At 35.7% G+C, this 24795-nt stretch overlaps 2 protein-coding genes across 3 annotated transcripts; one reads left to right on the forward strand and one right to left on the reverse strand.

The window, feature by feature from the left end:
• The first annotated feature begins 6493 nt into the window (after positions 1-6493).
• LOC120067800 (Tetratricopeptide repeat (TPR)-like superfamily protein) lies at positions 6494-8493 on the forward strand. The gene has a single exon (XM_039019391.2). The coding sequence runs from the start codon at positions 6544-6546 to the stop codon at positions 8353-8355; it is 1812 nt and encodes a 603-aa protein (XP_038875319.1). The 5' UTR covers positions 6494-6543; the 3' UTR covers positions 8356-8493.
• A 1948-nt stretch (positions 8494-10441) lies between these two features.
• LOC120067193 (cysteine-tryptophan domain-containing zinc finger protein 3-like) lies at positions 10442-18360 on the reverse strand. 2 transcript variants are annotated; one of them, XM_039018681.2, is made up of 12 exons: positions 18001-18322; positions 17690-17853; positions 16516-16588; positions 16287-16414; positions 15790-16176; positions 14757-15697; positions 14048-14427; positions 12602-13947; positions 12353-12510; positions 11513-11673; positions 11222-11376; positions 10442-11090 (listed from the first exon to the last, which is right to left on the reverse strand). In XM_039018681.2, the coding sequence occupies exons 2-12, from the start codon at positions 17846-17848 to the stop codon at positions 10872-10874; spliced, it is 4107 nt and encodes a 1368-aa protein (XP_038874609.1). In that variant the 5' UTR covers positions 17849-17853; positions 18001-18322; the 3' UTR covers positions 10442-10871. The 2 variants fall into 2 exon arrangements, with proteins under 2 accessions (XP_038874609.1, XP_038874610.1); XM_039018682.2 differs by having other exon boundaries at positions 14078-14427; positions 17690-18360.
• Positions 18361-24795: the final 6435 nt, after the last annotated feature.

The raw sequence follows: 24795 nt of genomic DNA on the forward strand, positions 1-24795 counted from the left end.
TTGCTCACTCCTCTCCCCTTGATTTGCTCACTGCCCCTTCATAGCTCACTGCCCCCTCACTGCCTTCGAAAATAAGCCTTCGAAATCATCTTCCTCTCCTCCCATTTCCATTTCCATTTCTCTTCTTGTATTTCGTTTAATACAAATTATTCTCACACAACTATACTGGTTCGTTACTCTACTAAATTTTTATTTTTTAAGAATAATTATAAATTTTATTTTTGTTCTTATATTATTATTTTTTTATAGATTCTAGTTTTTTTTTTAATTTTTTGTAATTGTTGTCAGATAACAAATAACAGGAAAAAAGGGCGAACGTTGTCACTTTGAAGGAAAAAAGAGAACTACCGTCGAATCTGTGAGTTGAACTTATGATATTTGAAAAGTTTAGTTTATTCTTATGATATTTGATTTATTTAGTATTAACTTTGATGTTTATAGTGTTAAAATGTTTAGTTTATTGTTATGTTTAAGAAGTTGATATTTATAGTTTAATACAAAATTATTATGATAGTTAACAAGTTTAGTATAGTTTCAAAAGTTTAATATAGTTTGAAAATTTTAGTTTATTCATATGATATTTGATTTCTTTAGTATTAACTTTGATGTTTATAGTGTTAAAATGTTTAGTTTATTGTTATGTTTAAGAAGTTGATATTTATAGTTTAATACAAAATTATTGTGATAGTTAACAAGTTTAGTATAGTTTCAAAAGTTTAATATAGTTTGAAAATTTTAGTTTATTCATATGAAAATTATTGTTGTTATGTTTATTGTGATAAGTTGATATTTTCTAGTATTAACTTTGAAAATATAGTTTAAAATAGTTTGAAAAAGCTTAATTTAATTTAATTTTTTATTTTGTATTAAATTTGAAAAAATAGTTTTAAAAAGTTTACCTCATTTTAATTTGAAAAGTTTAATTTGTTGTTATTTTTAAAAATAATTATAAAAAGTTTAATTTATTGCTATGTTTAAAAATAGTTATAAAAAGTTCAATTTATTGTTATGTTTAAAAAGTTGATGTTCATAAAACTTAAAAAGTTTATGTTTATAAACTAAAAAATTTAATATTTTCTAATATACTTCTTATAAAAAGTATAATACAAAAAATTGATGTTTGTCTTTTTTTTTTTTATTTAGAAAATGGCAGTAAAATGCTTGGGATTTTTGTTGTTTACAAATGGTAATATGATTGATGGTATATGACCAACCACCAAGGGGGAGTTTTACCATAAATGTGAACAGTGGAATTGTATTTAAACAATTCATTCAAATGATTGGGATGTTACTTAGTGTAGATATGGGAGCAAATCAGATAGAAATAATATATAAACATCCCAATCTAGAACCATTAGGATCAATAAGATATATGTCATTCCCTATTTCGAATGCACAAGCTATGAACTTGATGTTCTTAATGGCAAGACTAGTGCCAAATGTAGTGCATTTGTATGTAAATGTAAATATGATAGGGGTGGATCCTGATACATCATTTAACCAGTTTGAAGATCTAACTCATTGTATCGATCCTGATCTGGAGTCAGTTGCATCGCCATGTGATAATGAAGATATGGCGGCTAACAACCTGTACAGAGACTTCAGAAAAGAAACGGATGACGAATTTTAAGAGTTGGATTTCAATGATCGTGAACATGAGATACTTTCAGATACATTCAATGATTTAGATATAAATGTATTGGATAGCATTCGGGAACATGACCCAATTGTAGCTCCTGTGGACGTTGACAATATGCAATTGTATAAAGGAATGATTTGTCAAGACAAGGAAATGCTACAACACGTGGTTAATGTTTTGCTATAAAGTGTCACGCACCATACGAGGTTGTTGAATCTATACCAATGATTTGGACAATTCGGTGTAAGAAGTAGGAGGAAGGTTGCAAATGGAGACTTCATGCAATAAAGAAAAAATCGCATGGCTTGTTCGATATCACTATGAGCAGCATACATGTTTTTATTCAGAACTAAGTCAAAGTCACGTGCAATTGGATTCATCAATGATTGCACTGGAGTTCTGTGACACCGTAAGAGAAAAACCATCTATAGTGTGGCACAACTGCAGTCCGACATTAAATCAAAATTTAGATATTATTTTTATATATATATATATATATTATTAATAATTTATTTCAAACATATTTTATAATACTAAGTGGAGTAAAAATCCAGGTATGCACACGACAAAATAAATAAATGGGTTGCACGATCTAGTAAACATGAAGTACAATCATACGATCGGTATGAAGGTGTGTTTCATGTGAAGACCGGACGTCATAGTCTCAATACCAAAGGAGGAAACATTCAAATATTGAGGCTAAACAGGTCCGGGCAGTACTGTTCATGTAACAAGTGGCAAGCATTCGACATTCCATGCTCGCATTTTATGGCTGTTTACTCACATTTTAACATGAACTACGAATATTTTATTGAGGACTACTACAAATTGTCAACGTATGCTGAATGTTACTCTCCTCAATTTCAACCTATACCGCATGAAGATTATCACGCACCCTAATATACCCGTCTTACATCTTGATCCATCGTTGTTAAGAAAACCTGATAGACCGAAAAGTTCACGTTATCACAAAGAGATGGATTGGACAGAACCAGCCACTCCACAATTATGTGGATTTTGTAACCAGTTAGGACATAATTGAAGGAAGTATCATTCGTTACTAAGACAGGTTCCAGATAGTTAAGGATTGAAAAATAAATAATTTTGTTGTTATATATTCATTTTAGTGTATATTCAATTTTTTAATTATAATTTATTGTATATTTATTTTTTTTTATTATAATTTATTGTATATTCATTTTTTTTTTTATAATAATCTATTGTATATTCATTTTTTTTTTATTGTAATAATAAAGTTTTACATTATTCTTTACCCTCACACTTTTCTCTACTATTCAATTATAGTCAATTTTAGTATATATATATATATATATATATATATATATATATATATATATATATATATATATTTTCAGATCATGGCTTTAAACCCAGGACCTATTGATCCTGATGTTTTGTACTACCAGTCCATTCATCGATCATATGTTGTATGGCGAGATCGTACTACTGGAGAAATATCTTGCAGACGTCGAGAGGCAATTCTCCAGCACACTATCCCGCTCCATCCTCGAATACTACCGCAACTACACACATCTGGATTCTATGGGGTTGTCAGATTAGGATTTATTCAGTTGGACTGACATCTGATTATGTTAGTCCGATGATGATGATGCCAGCATTTGGTTCAGGACATTTGATTCAGAGGCTGGTCCTTCGTCTTCATACGTGCATGGACATGGTCGGGGTCGTGGAGAGCATAATGAATATTTATATTATGAAGCGTTTGCAGAGGTATCAGAGCAACATCAAGAAGAACCCGAGCAACCTCAAGTTCAAAGTCGATGACGACAACCAGTTCGAAATCGACGACGTCCGCCTTGTGGGACACATTGATTTTTGTAATTATTTTTATATAAATGAGATATTTAATTTACATTTTTTTATTTTTATGATTTATTATTTTTTAATTTATTCTTTTTAGAGTTTAAATAAAATAATAAATATTTTTAGAATTTTTTTTTATAAAATGAAAAATTAAAAAAAAAAGATTAGAAAGAAGAAGGTGGAATGTATAATAATTAAAAAGGAAAAAAAGGGGAAATTTGTACGATATTCTTGCTCTCTATCAAAATCCCACTCTCGCTCACGCTCAAAATCTCGCTCTCTCAAACTCTCTCTGTATCTCATAATCCGCTCTCGAATTTGATTGGGAAGTTCAGTGGCAAAAAGAAGGAGATTCATTAGCTCGTTATTTAGTCAGACTTGCTGAGAAGACAGAATCCGTTTGAAAACAACAATATTTTCCTTAAAAAAACAGGAAGGCCAAGGGTTCAAAATTCGACCTATCTAAGTCGAATTTTCAATCCTCGACTTATTTAAAACAACAATATTTTTATAAATAGTTTGAAAACAACAATATTTTCCTAAATAGTTTCTAAAAGTACAATATCCTTTTTATTTTCCCCTGTATAATGGTCAATTAATAAAAAAAAAAATGAAGGGTAAAATGGGGAGAGAGATTCTCATCATGTAGCCCCTTTTATTATAATAGATAATATATAGGTTAAATTATAAAGAATGACTATGAACTTTACATTTTGTGTAAAAAATGTCTATGAAGTTTCAAAAGTTTCAAAAATACCCTTAAACTTCCCAAACGAGTTAAAAAAATACCCTCGTTATTAGTTTTGGATGAAAATCGTTAAAGTTTTGTTTCAAAAATACCTATGAACTTTCAAAACGTTTCAAAAATACCCTTAATAAAAATTAAAAAATACTTCCACCATTAGTATTTGAACAAAATCGTTAATTCCTCATGATAAAAATGACTTTAACAATTAAAAAAAAAATTAAAAAATGCTCCTATGGATCAATTTGTTTGAAGTTTTCTTAAGTTCAAAAAGAACCAATTTTAAAATAAATTATATAGATATCCTCATCTTTTTAATATAGGTACTCTCACATTTCTCTTAATTTTTCAATTCTTAGCTTACATCAATTTTTTCAACAACCAAACTTTTAAGTTAAAATATAAAATACCACAAAATTCCATAAAATTCCTAAATCAAAATTTCCTTTGAAATGTACCAAAACGACAAATAGTCAAATAAAAAATGTGCCTAAATCTATTTGTTCTTATGAATTTAATATTTATTTTAAACCTTAGATAAATTATCGAGCAAAAGAAGGCATCAGAACGTTTCAGATGCAATTTAGGCTTAAATGGAGCAATTAACAAGCAATGAGAGGCAAAACGATGAAATCGAACAAGAGGAGGCATGGCATTGCACAAGCGCTACGACACTTGTGTCACACATTTGCAAAGACAATCTACTAGGCAAATGTTACGTGTCCTGTGGCGCTGCAACAATCTCCATTTGATACGTGCGCATGAAGAGACACTCCTTCCAATTTGCTCTCCTAGGCGCTTCGTGATGAGGCCTTTAGCGTCGCAACGTTTTGATATGCTTTGATTGTTGAGAAAATTGGTGTAAGCTAAGAATTGGAAAATTAAGAGCAATATGGGAGTGTATATTAAATAGTCAAATACTTTTTTTATTTGACTATTTATCGTTTTGGTATGTTTCAGGAAGAAATTTTAATTTTGGAATTTTGTGAAATTGTATGAAGTTTTGTGGTACTTTATGTTTTAACTTAAAATTTTGGTTTTTATTTTGGTTGTTGAGAAAATTAGTGTAAGTTAAGAATTGAAAAATTAAGAGAAATATGAGTGTACCTATATGAAAAAACAAGGATATCTATATAGCTTATTTGAAAGTTGGTTCTTTTTTAACTTAAGAAACTTGAAACAAATTGATCAGTGAGAACATTTTTATTTTATTTTTAATTTTTAAAGTCATTTTTGTCACGAAAAATTAACAGTTTTGGTTCAACTACTAACGGTGGAGGTATTTTTGAACTCTTATTAAGTTAAGGGTATTTTTGAAACGTTTTGAAAGTTCGGGGATATTTTTTAAACAAAACTTTAACTGTTTCCATCTAAAACTAACGACAACAATATTTTTGTACTCTTTTTGAAAATTTAAGGATATTTTTGAAACTTTTGAAATTTCATGGACATTTTTTACATAAAGTATAAAGTTTAAGGGTATTTTTTATAATTTAACCTTATATATATACATGGATAGAATTGTATGCAAATATAACTGCAACATAATGTTTGTACTTCGAAAATTCAAGCTTTATGTATTCTTTCTCTTGCGAGATTCAAGCTTTATACTCCACATTAGTTATACTTATACGGATACATCAAAGAAAAAAATGTATAATGGTACTGTCAGCAATGATTTAATAAATTTCACTCGTGATTAAATTTTTTAATCATTTCAAGTGATGAACAGAGTCTGAAACGACGGCGTTTTATGCATATAACCAAACCTACGAATGGTTCCTCTTCGTCTTATGGCTTAAGTTAAAAGAGAAATTTGTATAAATGACTCATTTTTTGTGTCCAAAATGTCAAATGATTCATTTTTAAAAAGTAATGTCTCTCTACTGACATCATCGCCATACCAAATTACGTAAATTGCTCTTATCTCTTCGTCTTCTTACCTTTTTATATCAACCAAAACTAAAAACTCTTCATTCAAATTTCCCAAGGCTAATGGCTTCGTATTGCTCATAAACTAAAAACTCTTTAGAATCCATCATTTTGACTTGCAAACGATTCCACTACCGCCGACAAATCAAATCTGATCAGTAAATCTTTCAATTTGTGCCTAAAAATTGATCGGTAATGGGACTTTGTAGATCGTTCTAGGTTTAGAAATACTGTGAACCTATGGCGATGATGTCAGCAAATGGTCAATTGACATTATTTTTTAAAATTAGATCAGACATTTTAGACAAAAAAAAATGGGTCATCCGTACAAATTTCTCGGAGTTAAAACCATACAAAAGAGAGCCAAAAAAAATTTCTTCTGATGTTGAAACGAAACCTCCATTTTGCCCTCACCAGGCCCTGTCTTTCCCGCAAAAACGAGCGGCCATCTTTTCAAACCATAGAAAATCTGAGTCGCTATCTTCGAGAATGCAACGATTTGATGTCTTCGATCTCAACTCACTCCATAGCTCTAAAGCTTGGATTCCTAAACTATACTGTCCCCGTCAACCATCTCATCAATTGCTATGTCAGATTCCGAAATGTTGCAACCGCACACCAACTGTTCGACGAAATGCCCAACCCAAATGTTGTGTCATGGACCTCACTCATGGCTGGTTACGTCAACAACGGTAGGCCGACCACCGCTCTTTTGTTGTTCAGGGCAATGTCGAGAAGTCCGATTGTTCCCAACGACTTCACTTTCACCACAGCGATTAAGGCCTGTTCGATCCTTTCGAATTTAAGACATGGCGAAAAGTTACATGCCCATGTTGAGATTTTTGGTTATGGAGGTAATGTTGTGGTTTGTTCTTCTCTTATTGATATGTATGGGAAGTGTAATGATGTCGTTAGAGCTAGGAGTGTCTTTAATTCCATGTCTTGTAAGAATATTGTTTCTTGGACTTCAATGATTGCTGCTTATGCTCAGAATGCTTATGGCGACGATGCGTTAAAAGTATTTAGGGAATTCAGTAGTTGGAGTTCTGAACATCCAAATCCTCACATGTTAGCTAGTGTGATTAGTGCTTGTGCAAGCTTGGGTAGGCTGATTTCGGGAAAAGTTATGCACGGTGCAGCGGTTCGTCTTGGCTCTGATTCGAGCAACGTAGTTGCAAGTGTGTTGGTTGATATGTATGCTAAATGTGGGAATCTTGAGTATTCTGATAAGGTCTTTAACAGAATTTCAAACCCTTCTGTTATTCCTTATACTTCAATGATTGTGAGCACAGCAAAATATGGATTTGGGAGAAAGTCTCTTCAACTCTTTGAAGAAATGGTGAGAAAAGGATTGAAACCTAATCATATCACTTTTGTTGGAGTTTTGCATGCTTGTAGCCATTCAGGACTCCCTAATGAGGGATTGGATTATTTGACATCCATGTATGAGAAATATGGGATAATGCCTGAGATTAAGCATTATACGTGTGTTGTCGACATGTTAGCTCGAGCTGGGCAGCTAGATAAAGCCTACGAATTAGCAAAATCGATGGAGGTAGTGTCCGATGACAAGGCACTGTTGTGGGGAGCATTGCTTTCAGCTAGTAGGTGTCATGGCAGGGTAGATATTGCAGCTGAAGCTTGTAAGCAACTGGTGAATTCCAATGAACAAGTCGCCGGTGCATACGTCACTTTGTCGAATGCCTATGCGTTAGCTGGAGATATGGAGAAGGCTCAAAGACTCCGAGTTGAGATGAAACATACCGGAGTTCAGAAAGAACCAGGCTGCAGTTGGATCGAGATAAAAGATTCGAGTTATGTATTCTATGCCGGGGAAATAACGTCGTCCCCACGAGGTGATGAAGTGTTGTGTTTACTGCGAGAGTTGGACCGGAAAATGAATGATCGAGGTTATGTAAGAGGAAGCAGAGGGTTGGCGTTTGTTGATATAGAAGAGGAGGCAGAAGAAGAAAAGGTTTGGTTGCACAGTGAAAGATTGGCATTGGGATTTGGTTTGATTAGCATTCCAAAAGGACTCATTATAAGAATAATGAAGAACTTGAGAATGTGCAGTGATTGTCATGAGGCTTTCAAGCTTATAAGTGAGATTGTGGAGAGAGAGTTTGTAGTTAGAGACATCAACAGATTTCATCATTTCAAAAATGGTTGTTGTACTTGTAATGGTTTCTGGTAATTTCTTAGTAACATAGTGAATCATTGAAATCCCAAATCCAAATTTGTTGACAAAATCTTTCTGTTTTTTAACAACAAAAACTTGTAAATCACTGTAATTACTTGATGAATGAAGTTTAGTCTCTCACCTTCGAATCTATTTAGTCTCTAGACCTTAGAAAATATTCGTTGTCCCTGAATATTCAGGTTTATTTTGACCTTGAATTTTTAAAAAGTCTAATATGTTTCTTAACTTGATCATTGAAATTTTAGTTTTGTGTTTGATAGATCTTTAACCAATTTGATTTTTTTTATTTAATTCATGAACCTATTAGACAATATTAAAGGATTGTTTATGGCGCTGAGTTGTAATAGAGTGTCAAGAGTTCTTATGTCTGTATTTGGGATGCATAGTTGAGTTCATGTCTCTTATGATTACTATTTTTGTTTTGAAATTTTTTTATTCAATACTTCTAACTATCTTTGCTGGAATAAAATATGGATTGCAATTTTTTAACTTTAATTTTTATTTTTTTTTAAATAATGAATAACAATTGACCCACTACATTTCATGCAAAAAAAAAAAAAGTTAAATAAAATGAGAAACCAAAGAGAAATTAAAACTTTTGGTTCCTAATTTTTCTCCATGAATTTCATCATCATCTTCTTTTTGTTTTTCTCCTGTTGCTCTGTATTTTTACTCCATCATAATTTTTTTAATTGAATCTCTCTCATCATCTTATCAACCAATGGAATGCCATCACATTTATTCAACAATTTCACTTTCAATTTCTCCAAATTTGGAGGATTATTAGAGAATAAAATCTTCATTTTCACTAATTCTTGCTAGAAATTGTTCCAAGAAAAAATCTCTATTTTCTGATTTTTTTTTTTTTTTTTTGTTATATGTTTCATACTTTTCAACTGCGTATATACGTTTCTAAATATTCTTAACACTCATTTGATATATGAATTCAATTAAATAAAAATATATTTTACAAATTTCTTCATATAAATATTGCACTTATTGTAGACAAAGTACTATTAATTACATGTCAGCAACCCTACACATAGTTTAATAGTCATCAGTCTTGTAATAGTAAAAAATCGAAGTTGATTATCAAAGATAAATTTTATTAGAGTTTGAAGTCGAAGATGATTGTCAAAGCCTGAAGTTGGTTGCATGAAGGTAGTATTGGAGTTGGTTGTCGAAGTTTGTCACCAAAGGTGGTTGTCGAAACCTGGAGTTGGTCGACTAAGTTGCTCAGTCGAAGGTGGTCATCAAAGTTGATTATTGAAAGTGATTTTCATCGGAGTTTGTAGTCTGAGGTGGTTGTCGGAGTCAATCATCAAAGTTTGTTGTCAGAGGTGGTTGCCAGCCTGAAATTGGTCATCGAAGTTGGTTGTGCAAAGGTGGTCGTTGAAGTTGGTTGTGCAAAGGTGGTTGTCAGAATTAGGTCACCGGAGTTGTCATCACAAATGATGGTCAGAGCCTAGAATTAGTTGTCGAAGTTGGCTGCGCTAAGGTGGTCGATGGAGTTGATCATCAGAATTGTCATGGAACGTGATTGTCAAAACTCGAAATTGATCGCCAAAATTGTCACTCGAAGATAGTTACCGGAGCGGTTTCCGAAGTGTGACAACGATAATGAGTTAGTAAAATATAGAACCCACCAACATTTAAAGCTTGTGGGCCAAACATTGAGGTATATTATACAAACTCAACTCAATTCATGTTGATGAGCTAAACACATCTAAAAATTTAAAGGTTTATTAGATATAAAATTATATTTAATACTTCATACATCAATATGTTTAAAATTCTCAAGTAATAAGTTTAAGAAATCAAAAGTTAAATAACTTTTAGGACATTTTTAAAGTTTAAACTATTTTAAATCTAATCATTTTTTTTTCTTTTCTTGAAATAGCTCTAGACAATTAAAATTTCGAACCTTTTGTGGCGTAAAATAAAAGGCATCGTTGAGTTGTTTTCTCAAAATCACAAGTTTATCAACAATGAATTCAATCTGTACTCATGACATAAAGTTAATTGGTCTAAAAACAATCTCCCAAACAAAACTCAACTTCCAAATAGACAGAGAAGGGGCTTCAGAATAGCTAGTATATATAAATGTAATTACTGGATAAATACTTCATTATGGTTGCCAAATGAATAGAAAGTTATTATTTGAACACTTGAAAATGTGGTTGGCCTAAAACTAAAAGGCTGCAACCTTTTTTTTTTTCACTAGAGCTCCACTTTTAGGAGCTAAGATATCAAGCCTTTACATGACCCTCGGGAGGGGGGGAAGGAAAATTCTCAGCTCAAGAATAATTAAAAATTACATTTTGAATTTCCTAATTGATCTCGCTTTGTACAGAAGTATTGGTAAGTAAGGAACTGTGTAACAACATCCTAAATATTTCCTAACCAATATCCATCAGGTTGAAGTCAGTTTCAGTGCCTTAGCTTTTCTCAACTGATCACCTTAAGGAAGAAGAATAATCCAAGAAAAATAAACTATTTACATGTTTGACCTAATTTCTACCACTGCAAAAACCCGAGTGAGTTATCGTCTGCGTAGCAACTCGAACCAACTGTACGAGTTCCTCGACATCTTGGAAGCTGAAATCAATCACTTTTTTAACTGATGCAACATAGTCCACATGCTTTCCTTCACTAGCACATGAACTAGCTGCCACAAATGCGTTTCGAGAATTTTTTGAGGCCTCCATGGCTGAATTCATATCATGCGCCTGCAACGTTGAAACAATCCAGATGTGGTGTTCAAGATTTATATTTGTAAAAAGGAATAGCCATTGAGAACAGCAGTATATAAATTTCTGGTGAATATTGTATTTGGGTTCTTATAGAAATAGGAACTTACGAAATTGAGGACCCGAGCAAAACTCGAGCAGGTTCCAGCATTCCAGATCTGACTTCGAACACCGTGGGAACTACCTTTCTCGAAAGTAGCCTTATCCATAGCTCCGTAATTGCTTAAGTTGTCGACATCTGATGCAGAAGAAGATGGAGACTCGCCTAAAAGAAGGATTCATTGAAAGAGCGTCACATTGTTAATTAATTGGACTGATGCGAGAGAAGAGACTGATGAGTTGCAATCAATCAATGAATCCATTTATTTCTCCTATAAATATCATAATCTTTTTCTTATTACCTTGCACAATTGTACGAAACACCGAGTGCATCTCGAGGCGATCTCCATTGATGCTTGGATGTTTATGGTAAACTATCCTCAAGTAAGCTACTTCCATACATTTAAAAGCCAAAGATGCTGCAGCCATTTCTTGGCGACGTTCATATTCATGGGCACATGACCTGTGAAATGATTGGAGATTACAAGTTAAAATAAGGTTTTAGTCATCAACATGAAACACTACTGAACATTAAAACAAAAGATAACAAAGAAACTCATTGCAAAGATTTCAATTTTGAACTCGGGAATGAAAAACACTAGCCTAGATACTCTAAATATATGTTCAAATAAAAAAAGTAGGGAACTTTCATAAGAGGGAGTCTTAGAGGTTTTGATGAAGTATTGACATGGTTTATTTTAAGCTGCCACAGTCAAAGGTTCTGAAGTAGGTGGGCGTTTGAAGGTCAAGGGTTCAATCCATGGTGGTCACCTACCTAGGAATTAATTTCCTACGAGTTTCCTTGACACCCAAATGTTGTAGGGTCAAACAAGTTGTCCCATGAGATTAGTCGAGGTGCCCGTAAGCTGACCCAAACACTCAAAAGTTATCTCCTGGCTCAAAAGTTGGCATGCTCAGATTGACTTATCAGTTAGCATCATTTAAAATGGTTGCAAGAACAAAGACACCATAAAATAAACATGAGATAGCCAATTAGTAAGGCAAAGTTAAAAATGAAAGGCCTCATAATTAAAGACCAACGGTTGGTTCATACATAAAAGAAACGAGAGCTATCAATTACTTGCATTAAAAGGCTTTAAATAGACCTAAAAAAAAGTGACAAAATGATCATTTTTACTTACTCGCACAATTCAGCTGTAATGTTATAGAATCGTATCGGAGAAATATCGCCAGGCTTGCCACTCGTATTATTAAGAGTCTCTAGAAAGTATGCTCCATGTAGATACTTCAGAGCAGATTGGAAGTAAAGCTCGTTACTTTCAAAAATGAATCCAGAGTTCTACAGAATACAAACAAAAACAACGTAAGAATTGGAAACGAGTCCCCATCTTAGCAACAATGTTGAAAGAGAGTTGCAGCAAAGAGGGAACCTTCAAGTGATCTGCTTCGTCTCTGAGTTTCTTGGCTTCTTTCAATGTATCACAAACAGTCTGATTCGAGGATTTCATTCTGTTGAGATTTGAAGCATTAACATCTCTAGATCCCTGTAGATCAGGTGTTTTCTTCGACTCTACCACATCATTACTGGGGGCATTGGCAATAAGCTGATGAGGATCTCCCACTCTAATAGGAACTCGTAAAGGATCACCACCAGGACGGGATGGTTCTTCTTTGCGTTCGCCTCCAGAAGAGCATATTGATTTTCCATCCCTCTTTTCTACTGTTCTCAGACCACCTTCATTTCCTGCTTCAAAATCCTGATTTCGCTTTGACTGAAGTCTGACTGCTCTATTTGATTGAAATAAAGCATCTGATCCCTGGTCTTCAGCATCATGACCCTTGAGATTTTGAGGGGTTTCCAATCCTTCAGCACCAACATGAATCTTCTCTTTCTTACGTTTCTTTTGGCTGGGCTCCATGTTATCATCTATACAATTATTGCACAACTTAGGCTGCTTAACAGTATTCGCATCGGCAGTAACAAAATGGTGTTGAACTGCAGGTGAAGCTTTGATTTTTTTGCTGTTGGTGTTGAGGGCATGAGAGTCAGAATGAATATTAGAGGTAATCTCCTCTTTTTCTCCTCCAAATTGATCGAGTCCAGATGACCGCATGGGAGATGATGAAACTGATTCAGCAGGAGATACTTTCACTCCAAATTTGGCTTTAGTTAAATGAGCTTGAGAAACATTTGAAGAGCTAGAGTTAGCTGCCCCTGAAACTTGTCGAGCAACTAAATTTCTCTTCGGTAACTCCTTACCAACTGATGTTTGTATGGCAATAACCTTCTTATTTTGAATTTTCGGTTTCTTATCCTTGCTGATTTTTTCCGTACCATCAGTGAAATCACTCGATACATCAAGCTTCTTTTTCTTCTTCAACCTTTCACAATTTTCTTCCTTCAAAAGCACAGATTCATGGAGTCCACTGTTAGGAGAATTTTGATAATCTTGCCAATCATTCAGTTTCCTTTTCTTTGTGCAGGCACTTTTACCACTTAGTTGATTAACAGAGGACCTAACAACGGAGGAGATCTCAGCTGTTCCTCCCAGTTTCTTCAACGAAATTTGCATTCTATTTTCCGTGTTCAATTTGTTGTGTTTCTTTAAGCCAATGTCACCCTGCTTCAGCATACCTTCTCCACCTTCCATATTTGTCAAACCAGAGTTTGAACTGCAACCCAATTTTCCAAGGTCCACATTGAAGTTTTGATGATTATCAACAGAGCGCATGTCTTCAGGTCTCTTGTTCTTCCTTTTCAATTGGTCGCAATTAACTGCAGCAGAAGAAGGATCAGAAGATCCAATTAACCTTTTTTCAAAAAATGATCAATCTACTAGGCAAGATTGAAGATTAATTTCTCATGGACAACTCACCTCTTTCAGTGAATTTTTCTTTCAGTTTACCTTTGTTCTTTCCCTCTGCCAACTTGCTCAGGTCAATAGAAGATTGATCCATAGAATTTTTCATTTTACTTGGAGGATTACTCAAACCATTAAGACTTCTATTTTTCCTCGACTCCAACTGCTGGTCGTTCAGAGAACTCTTGCCATGAGTCTGGCCATCTCTGCTAACTGGATTTTGTATTTCTTTCAAAGTTTCTTTCTTTTTTCCTTGATTTGAAGTATCAGCTGACATTAGTCCATTGGCATGGTTCTGCAAAGCACTTCCACTCTCAGGCAATGGTAGCTGGTACAAAGCATAAAGCTTTTCTGTTGTCTCCTGCTCACTGATGTCACACCGGTTCATCCCAGGCCTACAGAATTGCAACAGTAAATTAACTGGCAGGAAAATACGTGCAAAAACTCTCAAATATAAGACATAATAAGGGGGTGTTTGACCCAAGTTGGGTTGGGTTGGGTGAAGAAAAAAAACCCATCCACCGTTTGGTTCACCAATTATTAAAGAGGTTTTATTACCTCGTTATTCGCATTAACTCACATTTCTCACCTCGTTATTTATATCAACTCTCCCAATTACTCTCCTCCTATAATAATTACCAACTCAACTCAACTTAACTTTGCACGCCAAACACCCCTAAAAGATAATCAAAATCAAATCAAATTTTTAAAGCAGCAAACTTACAGCCAATCTAGCATGCTACACGACCATTTATCAGGAAGTTGTTCTGGTTTTGTCCCAAATGGCAGAAGGCGCCATTGCTGGCAAATGTCACAGCATACCCATTCATCCATAGGAGCCATCCCTGCTGGTTCAACCACCCTCGAGGATATGGACATTTTGATTCCACTGTTATCTAGGCCTTTAGCCTTCCGCAAATCGCCAGAGGCCCTCTCAATTGCATCCTTACTGATACGGTTTTCATCTAACCCTGAGCTGTTAAAAGAATCCGCATTGTTTGCTCCTACTTTCTCATTGCTGTGAAGCTTTAACCTGTTCCTTCTATTTTCAGATTCAGGAGTGTCAGAATCAGTGTCCTTTCTACCTCTTGATGCTTCACTTCTAATCTTGAAGCCTTCCTCAAATGAACCAGCTATTTTCCCACTAGCAGTCTGTACCACTTTCAATTTCTTCTCGACAACAATTTCAGGCTTTTCTTTCTTGATTGATGTTTTATCTTTAACTGTTTCGTGTAGTGTAGCTTTACGAGAAAGCTTCTTCTTTTGTGGATCTAAGTTAGCACTGGACTTCAAACCAACGGAACCAGGTTTGCATTGCAACTCATTAGACAGGAAATCCTTGCTTTCAGAAGCCTCGGTGTCTAATTTTCGATTTACAAGTGTTAGAGTAGTCTTCTCCTCCCCACGAGAAGCATAAACTTCATTCTTATGATTGACCTGCCTTTCTCTATGCAGCACCTCCTTTTTCTTCTTCTTAACCAATGTACTGTCATTTTGCTTTGAAGTTGTCTCATTGGCTAGCTTGGCCAAACCATCTTTTTTCTTCTCAAGAGAAAGCACAGGTTTGGGTAATGGTAAAGGTTTTTCCTTTCTTGGCAACCCAAGTAGGCTATCATGAAGAGGTGATATCAATGCTCCATGAGGCACTGGGAAAGAAGTCATTGCCTGTTCAAAGGAGAAGATAGAGAGAGAGAGAGTGGGGTAAGCACATAGATGCAGTTTGAACTGAAAATTTAGAAAATCAGAAGAACCGTCACCTGAATTATCTTAGATGGAGACTCATCAGATGCGCTTTGAGATATGGGCAGCATCCCTTCACTTAAGTCGGAGCTGTTGTCTGACGATGACAATGGAGAGTCATCAAGTCCTAGGCCACTGTATATTGCTGCATTTTTCAATCCAGTACTGTCAGAACCAACTTTGATTCGGAATTTAAGCAATCCGCTATTCATTGGACTGCTTGATCTGCCTGAAGCTTCACCTTTAGAAGGGCAACTATTAGTAACTTTAGTAGCCGGCAAGCATGAATCTACTCTCCCAGAGATACTGCCAGAAGTTCCCCTCGTATTATGAGAGGAAATAGTATTGCAGACAAAAGTTTCTGGTCTCTTAGGTGGTGGAGCTTTTGGATTCTGAGAAGAACCCTACATATACAGTCATATGGTGATTAGTTATATAATTTATATATAAGGTGTTGCTCCATAGTACTTTCTCACACACAATGGCTAAAATAATTGGAAAAGTTTTCACATACCTCCAAGGGCACATTAACCGGAGTTGGTGCTGCATTGCAGTTTCTTTGTTGATTTATGTTGTGCGGCAAAATCGAAGAAGGGCGTTCATATGCAGACAAAAATGAGCCATAACCACCATACTTTGCCCCTAATAACAATTAGAAACCCATATATGACTATTTCAAAAACACAAGGTTCATGTCAACCTGACAGTTTGTGGCTTATAAATATGAAAACTTGGCAACTCACCTAACTTTTCAGCTGAAACTCCACCTTCAAAGTCTTTTTGGAAGTGACCAAGAAAACGCTCGATCTTCTCATCCTAAACATATAATAATAGGAAGTCTAGTTAATTCAAATGAGCACAAAATTATAAATATTTACAAGTAGAAAATAAACAAAAACAAAATAACTTCTTTTTCTGGGTAACTATGGCATCTCAGCTGACCATAGAAAGAAAAGTGCCAAAGTTCATCCATGAATGTATCCCACGGAAATTATTTAGGGATTATTTAGTGTCAAAGTTAATAATTCAACTTTATCAAACCACATAATTTTACCGAGCCTCCACCTGTTCTTTTTTCCCAATACATTGTTAAACGGTATCCATAAGTTCAATTTACTTTGTTCCACTTGTTTTCCCCCACCGATCGAACTCCAATATAACAGCAATGTTTTAAACAACTATTGAGGCTAGGCCTTGAGGCTCGTCTTGTGGCAACATATTAACTTTCAGCCTCAAGACTTACGCCTCCTTCAAACCACAAGAAGCTTATGCCTCTCATAGACGAGGCAATGTAATAGCAATGTTGTAAACGACTATTGAGGCTTACGTCCAGAGGCTTGTCTTGAGGCAACATTCTAACAGTTAGCCTCAAGACTTACACCTCCTTCGCCCTTGTGGAAACACACTGAAGTCTCTGTGCTTCATGTAATGATTAGAATAATAACATTAATTTGCCTCACGCTTGAAAAATATAAAAAACTGAATTGTGACATTTCCTACTGAGACTCTAAAAGGATTATAAATGATAATAGTAGTGAGGCTAAATAAATCCTTTTAGAATTTCAGTTTAAGTGGCAATTGACGGGGTTGATTTCGATTTTTCTATTCTCTTTATGACTGCTATGTTTAACAATACTTGGAATACTAATTTATAATTTGTTAGATGATTTTAGTTATGGTTTATGCCCCATATTGCCTCAAGGCCTTCAGCCTTTTAAAACAGTAGTTACAAATCTCAGCCAAAAAGCAAAAGAGATTAAGCTTTTGGGAGAAAACCCATTCATTGATATGATGAAACGGACTACATAAACCTTCCAAGTAATCTAATAGTTCAGATTGATTTTTGTTCACTGGGTCATTCAAGAAACAAGTCACAATCCGGCAATAAATTCTAACACTTAAGAAAAAAGGTCTTACAATGTAAGAGAGAGTAATGTCAGGGTCAATATCACCGCCATTATCCTTGTGATAGCAAGAAGCCTCGTCTTCTTCCATGTCAATGCAATCCCCCATCATCATCGGCTCAACAGAGCCCACCATTAAATGTGAACCCAAAACCCTAGTTCCAATAATCATCTTCCCTAAAATCCAGTATCATTCTAATAAGAAGCGAAGAACAATAAAACAAAACAAGGCCCAGACACCAGATTTAGCGAAACACTTCTTTCTCGCACCGAAAACAGAACAGAAACCCTTATTCAGAGAAGAAGAAGAAGAAGAATCAATACCGGGTCCTCTTGAACAGGACGATCGGCGAAGACGATCGTACTGTTGATGTTAATCGAGTAATCTATCAAAACCCCAGAAGAGATTGAAGCCAAAAAAGGAAAATTAATGGTTTGATAGGGCTTTGAAGGAGCTCGTACTACAGAAATTCCTGACTTCTGACAAGAAAAATCGATGATCGTAGAAAGAAAGCGAACTGGGGTTTGGATTTTCCGGGGTTTTTTTTTTTTTTTTTCCTTTTTTACTAGATTTTCAAGTTCTTATATTATTCCGATTTCCGTCTGGTTTCTAACAAAGAAAAAAAAAATTCTCCGCCCGCCGTCTGATGAAAATATTATTTCCGCCAAAAAATTTCTCTTCCCTTTCTCCTCTCTCAGTGTGGGCTTAATTCTGCTCCGACTCGGTGACGACGAGTGGCCTATTAACACGTGGCATTATTTATTTTTGACGAAATTACCTTTTTATCCCTAGAGTTTAAATTTAGTTTTGATTTGGTTGTTTGTTTCACACTATTTTTTAGGTTACAATCTTATTTATGAGATATAAATTTGGTTCTTACATTTAAAGCTTTATATTTTTAATAAATTAATTATAATCGATTGAGCTTTATTATATTTTATAGCTATTGTGATTAAATTTTTAAATTAAATCTCAAATCTTTTATCTAAATCTAACTCATTCAAGAAAATTTGAGAATTATGGAAAATAGATTATTAGAATACATTTAAGTTTTTATACTTTGGGATTGGTTCAATCCTAGTGTTCGCACGGAGAAATTTATTTCGTAGAACTTGAAATTTGTATTTATATTCATTTTATGAAAATTGGGTAAAATCTCTAATACATAGTATTTTGATGCTTTCAAAATAAACTATAAACTTTAAGTTGTTGATAACCTTAAATGATCAACCTTTGGGCTTGTTGGTCTTCTTGGGTGATCGACCTTTGGGCTTGTTCTTGATCGGTCTTTGGGCTTGATGATCTTCTTGGATAATCAACCTTTAGGCTTGTTGATCTTCTTGGAAGATTAGTGTTTGCCGCATGAGGCTTCCGGAGAAACTTGTTTCGTGGAGTTGAACTTAAGTTGGTGTTGATGTTGAAGTTGATTTGATGCGATGTGGTTTGATCTCTAGTACTTGATCCTCTAATTCTCTCTCGGTTGGGTGAATGTGCTTGACTTGAAGAGAAAAGCACGGAATGTTCTTGAAGTAGAAGTCTTGGAAGAGTCTTTGGGTCTTCAAGGATCTTCAGTCTTTTAGGAGTGCAGCTTCAGGAGTCTTAAGAGTCTTTCTGCTTGTTGATGAATTCTCTCTAGGCTTTCTAAATGTAGAAAATGCTTGTATCTTCAAAAGACTTCCGTCTTCAGAATGTTTGTATCTTCGAAGGACTTCAGTAGAATGCTTGCATGACTTCAGTCTTCAAAATGCTTGTATCTTTGAAGGACTTTAGCCTTCAAGCATGGTCAGCTTTAGGAGTCAAGGAGCCTTCTGATTGTAGAGAATTCCCTATAAGGTCTCTGGAGTAAATTGTTGACCTTCACAAATGAAAGAACTTCTTTCTCAAGTGGGTTTCGTGGGCTTGGGCTTGATTGGTCTATGGGCCTGGCCCTTAGGCCCAATTAGTTGGTTTTAGGCCTGATTTTAAATGTGGGTCCAATTCATTTTTTTTTCTGTAGTTTGGACTTTAAACCCAAATAATAATATCAAATTGGGCCAATTTAATCTCATCTGATTCAATCGTCAACTTATAATTGAACCAAATTTAATGATTTAGAATTTTATAATTAATTTAGTAAACGACGTAGCAGCTTGTGATTGGTCCAAAATTTCTCATTTAACAAATGACTCTTTCAAGATTTATGCACATATATGGGTGGATGAATCTCGAAAAATATAAAGTTGGAATCAAAATCCAAATACTTTTGTTCTTAAATTTGATCTCGATTGATGTATCAGTCAAACTATAAATTTAGTACATAAGTTTAACTTGAATTTGGAATAAAATTTGGAATATACCCAAATTTTAATTTAAGATTTTATCCTTAATAATTTGGTGAGGATAAAAATCTGATGATTTGGATTTTAGGATCAAATTGGGAACATGTCCAAATTTTAATTTGAGATTTTATTTACAATTTAATCTCAAAACAATTTGATTTTGAATAAAATTTGGAATATGGTCAAATTTTAATTTGTGATTTTATCCACAATTTAAATTTGATTTTGAATAAAATTTGGAATAGGTCCAAATCTGAGTTAAAGGTAAATTTAAGGACAAAATCTAATAAAATCAAATTAGATGGGCAATTTGTTTAATTTAATTTGACATTAGGATAGAATCAAATTAGGAAATCTAATAAAAAATCTAATATTTTGAATCAAATCTTTATTTGATTTGGATTTCTTAATTTGTTATGGAACCTAAGAACAGACCCCAAATTCCTCCATTATCCTTATCCTCTCCTCTCCTTCTAATCTTTCCTTTCTCTCATTTGTCTCTTATTCTTTCAATTTTTTGTTCTTTCTTCCTTTTTTTTTTTAAAGAAAATTTAATTTTTTTTTCTTCTTTTTTTTTTTTTTTTTTTTACTTGCCCCTTTACCTTTTTCTTTTTTGTGTGTGTAGGTTTACTAACTCGTCCCCCTTATAACCGCTTCTTTTGTGGATGACATTGGTATGGTTTATCTACTGTATGCTTGTTCATGCTTCCAAATCGTCATAGGGGACACGCAAAGGGTTATGACCCCTCATTTGATCACCGACTATCTTGCAGTATCGTTCGTGCATCCTGGTCGTCATGGGAGGGGCCCTGCAAGGCTTACAACTCTCATACTTTTACCTTAGGGAGGATCCTGATAAGGTCTACCTTGTAGCACACATATCCTGATCGTCATGGGAGGGGCCCCGTAGGGCTTATAGCTCTCATATGCTTTCATCATAGGGAGGATCCTGATAAGGTCTACCTTGTAGCACCATTCACATATCCTGGTCGTCGTGGGAGAGGCCCTGCAAGACTTACAATTCTCCCATGCTTTCACCCTAAGGAGGATCCCGATAAGGTCTACCTTGTAGCACTGTTTGCATATCCTGATCGTCATAGGAGGGGCACTGCAAGGCTTACAACTCTCCCATGCTTTTACCTTAGGGAGGATCCCGATAAGGTCTACCTTGTAGCACCATTCGCATATCCTAATCGTCATGAGAGGGGCCCTACAAGGCTTACAACTCTCCCATGCTTTCACCCTAGGGAGGATCCCGATAAGGTCTACCTTATAGCACCGTTCGCATATTCTAATCGTCATAAGAGGGGCCCTGCAAGGCTTACAACTCTCCCATGCTTTCACCCTAAGGAGGATCCCGATAAGGTCTACCTTATAGCACCGTTCGCATATCCTGATCGTCATGGGAGGGGCCCTGCAAGGCTTACAACTTTTTCATGCTTTCACCCTAAAGAGGATTCCGATAAGGTGTACCTTGTAGCACCGTTCGCATATCCTGATCGTCATGGGAGGGGTCCTGCAAGGCTTATAACTCTCCCATGCTTTCACCCTAGGGGGGATCCCGATAAGGTCTACATTATTATGTTACTCCTTGATCAAAATTTGAAGATACGGGAAATATGCCATCGAGTATTGAAGATGAGGTGAATATGACATCAAACTTTGAAGATGAGAAGAATATGCCATCAAGCTTTTGAGCAGAGTCAGGTTAGCTAGAGTCGATCTCGCATATAAGACGAAGTCGGACGGACCAGAGTTGTCCTCGCATATGAAGTGGAGCCGGATGAACCAGAGTTGTCCTCGAATATGAGGTAGAGCTAGGCAAACCAAACTTGATCTTGCATATGAGGTGGAACCACACCCACATTTTTTTAGAGGAAGCGAAAATACACCAACATTTTGGAGAATGGGTGAAGTTGTACCAACATTTTGGAGAGGAAACGAAACCGCACCACGACTTTGGAGATGAAGCGAAGTCGCACCATTAGTTTGGAGATGAAGTGAAGCCACGCCATAATTTTGGAGATGAAGCGAGGTTGCGTCATGATTTTGTAGATCGAGTCATTGAAAATGAAGCCGAGCCATGCACACCGACTATGAACTTGAAGATCAAACGGAGCCATGCACACCGACCTTTGAGCTCGAAGAGGGAGTGGAGCCATGCACACCGACCTTGAACTTGAAGATAGAGTGGAGCCATACACACAGACCCTAAACTTAAAAATGGAAGTGAGGCCATGCACGCTAATCTTGAACTTGAATATGAAATATCATCGATGGAGCCTCTGAACTTGAAGATAGAGAAGTATCGACGAGACCTTCGCGCTTGAGTGTGACAAAGCATGGAAAAATCCTCTGAATTTGAGCTTGAAAAATCGATGAATCCTCCGCATTTGAGCTTGAAGAATTTGCGAATCCTCCACACTTGAGTTTGAAAAATTGGTGAATCCTCCGCATTTGAGCTTGAAGCATCGGCGAATCCTCTGCACTTGAGCTTGAAGCATCGACGAATCCTTCGCACTTGAGTTTGAAAAATTGGTGAATCCTCCGCATTTTAGCTTGAATCATTGGCGAATCCTCCGCACTTGAGTTTGACGAAGCATCGATGAATCTTCACATTAAGCTCAACTTCGGGACTTTGAGCATGAAGATGGCATTGCAAAGTCTTCAAACTTGAGCTTGAAGATGAAACATCAATGAAGTCTCTAAACTTGAAGATGGAGGAGCATCGATGAAGCCTCTGAACTTAAAGATAAAGGAGCCTCTAAGTTTGATTTTAAAAAGGAAGCGAAGCGCATTCTAAATGTGTGCCTTTTATTTACTGTGTTGGCTTCTTACGAGGGATGAACATCTTCAATCCATTGTGTTGCCCCCAATCGGGATGAACATCTTCAATCTGGAGTGTCATTCTTTAATGGGGATGATCAACATCAATATTGTAGTATCATACTTAGGCGGTTGTGGTACCCTTTTTTTATGGACTAAACTTAAATTTCTTTAAGTTTCCTTCGTACCTTTAAAGAAATGGGTCAAATCATGATGTAGTTCAATTTTTTTTTTTTTAACTGGATTGAACTTGAAGTTTCTTTCAAGCTGCCTACATACCCTTCTTAATGATAAGGATCAAGTCATAATGTAGTTCAAAAAGATTTTTTTTTTTTTTAGGCGCGACTGAACTTAAGTTTCTTTTGATGTGGATATACTTAGCCTTTTGAAGGCTGAAGTTCGAGTTGAAGTAGTCGTTGAACATTGATCTTTTTCTCCTTCCGTGGCCATACTCAATCTTTGAAAGACTGAAGATGAAGCACTTAAAGGTTTAATACGATCGAAGACAGAAGTTCTTCGCTTCATCTCTTCTGGGTCGTTGACTTCTTCAATAGTCATATGATTGTTGTCGACTTCCACTATGCCGATAGTGTGACATGCAATAACTTATGATACTTTCTTTAGATGATTATTGAGAAAGCTTCTTGGGAGAAATTCTGCCAAAGCTGCCGACCGTTGGAATTGAGGGAAGTCCTTGTCTTCTTTCTTAGCAGGCTTAGGCTTTTGTGTCATCCTTTTGCTTTTCTTTTTACAAGCCTTGTTCCTTTTTCTATAGCTTCGATAGGAACGCGACTCTTTTTGGGTGGAGTTTGGCTATCTTCTTTTTCGACGAGTCACGACTATCATCATTGTCATCTTCAACGAGCTCATCTTTCTTTTTGGAATTTGTTGTTTGAATCTCTTGCTGGAACAAAACAACTATTGGCTCGAAGGCTCCGAACTGGATCAAGATTTGTCTTTGAGTAGGGGACACAGACAGTGTTGGAACACTTGAAGTCGCTGCTACTGTAGCGTGATTTGTCTGAGCTACTTCATCCAAATCTAGCTCAATCTTCTTTTCACGAGCCAAATTCAGAATTCATTCCTTCAGCACGAAGCACTTTTCAACTGGGTAACTAATGACTTGATAATACTTGCAGTAGTTAGGATCATCTATTTTTCCTTATTGTTCCGGTCGCTTGCATTCCGGTAGCTGAATAAGTTGCTTCTCTAGTAGTTGCTCCAACATATTTGCCACATCAGAGTTAGAGAATGGATAAACCTTCTCTTATCTTTCTTTAAGAGTTGGACGACGTTTCTCGCCCTCATTGTGCCTTCTTTCAAATTTTGTTTATTTTCCTCTAGAGGGAAATTTCTGCAGGGTCACATGAATGACCATAGATTCTTTTGTGGCACTATCCACGATCTTTTCAATGCCATTGGCTTCATTTTTGTATTTTCTCCCTTCAGGGACTAGGAAATCTTTAGTTCCCCTGTTGGCAATGCTCGGCTCCATATCGTGAGCGCGTGTTGCCAGCTCCTCAAACGTACGAGGTTTTATCCCTTGTGGGATGTAGAGAAGCTCCCAATGCATGCCTTGAGTGCACATCTCCACGTAGATAATTCAATGAGCCTGTCTTTGCAATTCAGACTTAAAGCTCTCCATCGGTTGATGTAATCGATGACTGTCTCTCCCTTCCACTGTTTGGTGTTCGTCAGCTCCATCATGCTAAAGTGCGCCTTGTACTGTAGAAGCGGTTAAAGAAATCCCTTTCTAGCTGTTCCCAACTGTCAATCACTTTTGGCTCCAAATCAGTATACCAATCGAAAACATTTATTTTCAAGGTACGGACAAACTGTTTGACTAGTTGGTCTCCTCTGGTTCTTGCATTTTATCAAGTTTCAATGAAGTGTGCAACATGTTGTTTTAGATTGCTCTTTTCATCGAACTGTTGGAACTTTGGAGGTTGATACTCAGCTGGCATTCTCAGGTTG

Source organism: Benincasa hispida, chromosome 12 (genome assembly GCF_027475165.1).
Source record: "Benincasa hispida cultivar pf3 chromosome 12, pf3_genome.v1.1, whole genome shotgun sequence".
Lineage (NCBI taxonomy): Eukaryota > Viridiplantae > Streptophyta > Magnoliopsida > Cucurbitales > Cucurbitaceae > Benincasa > Benincasa hispida.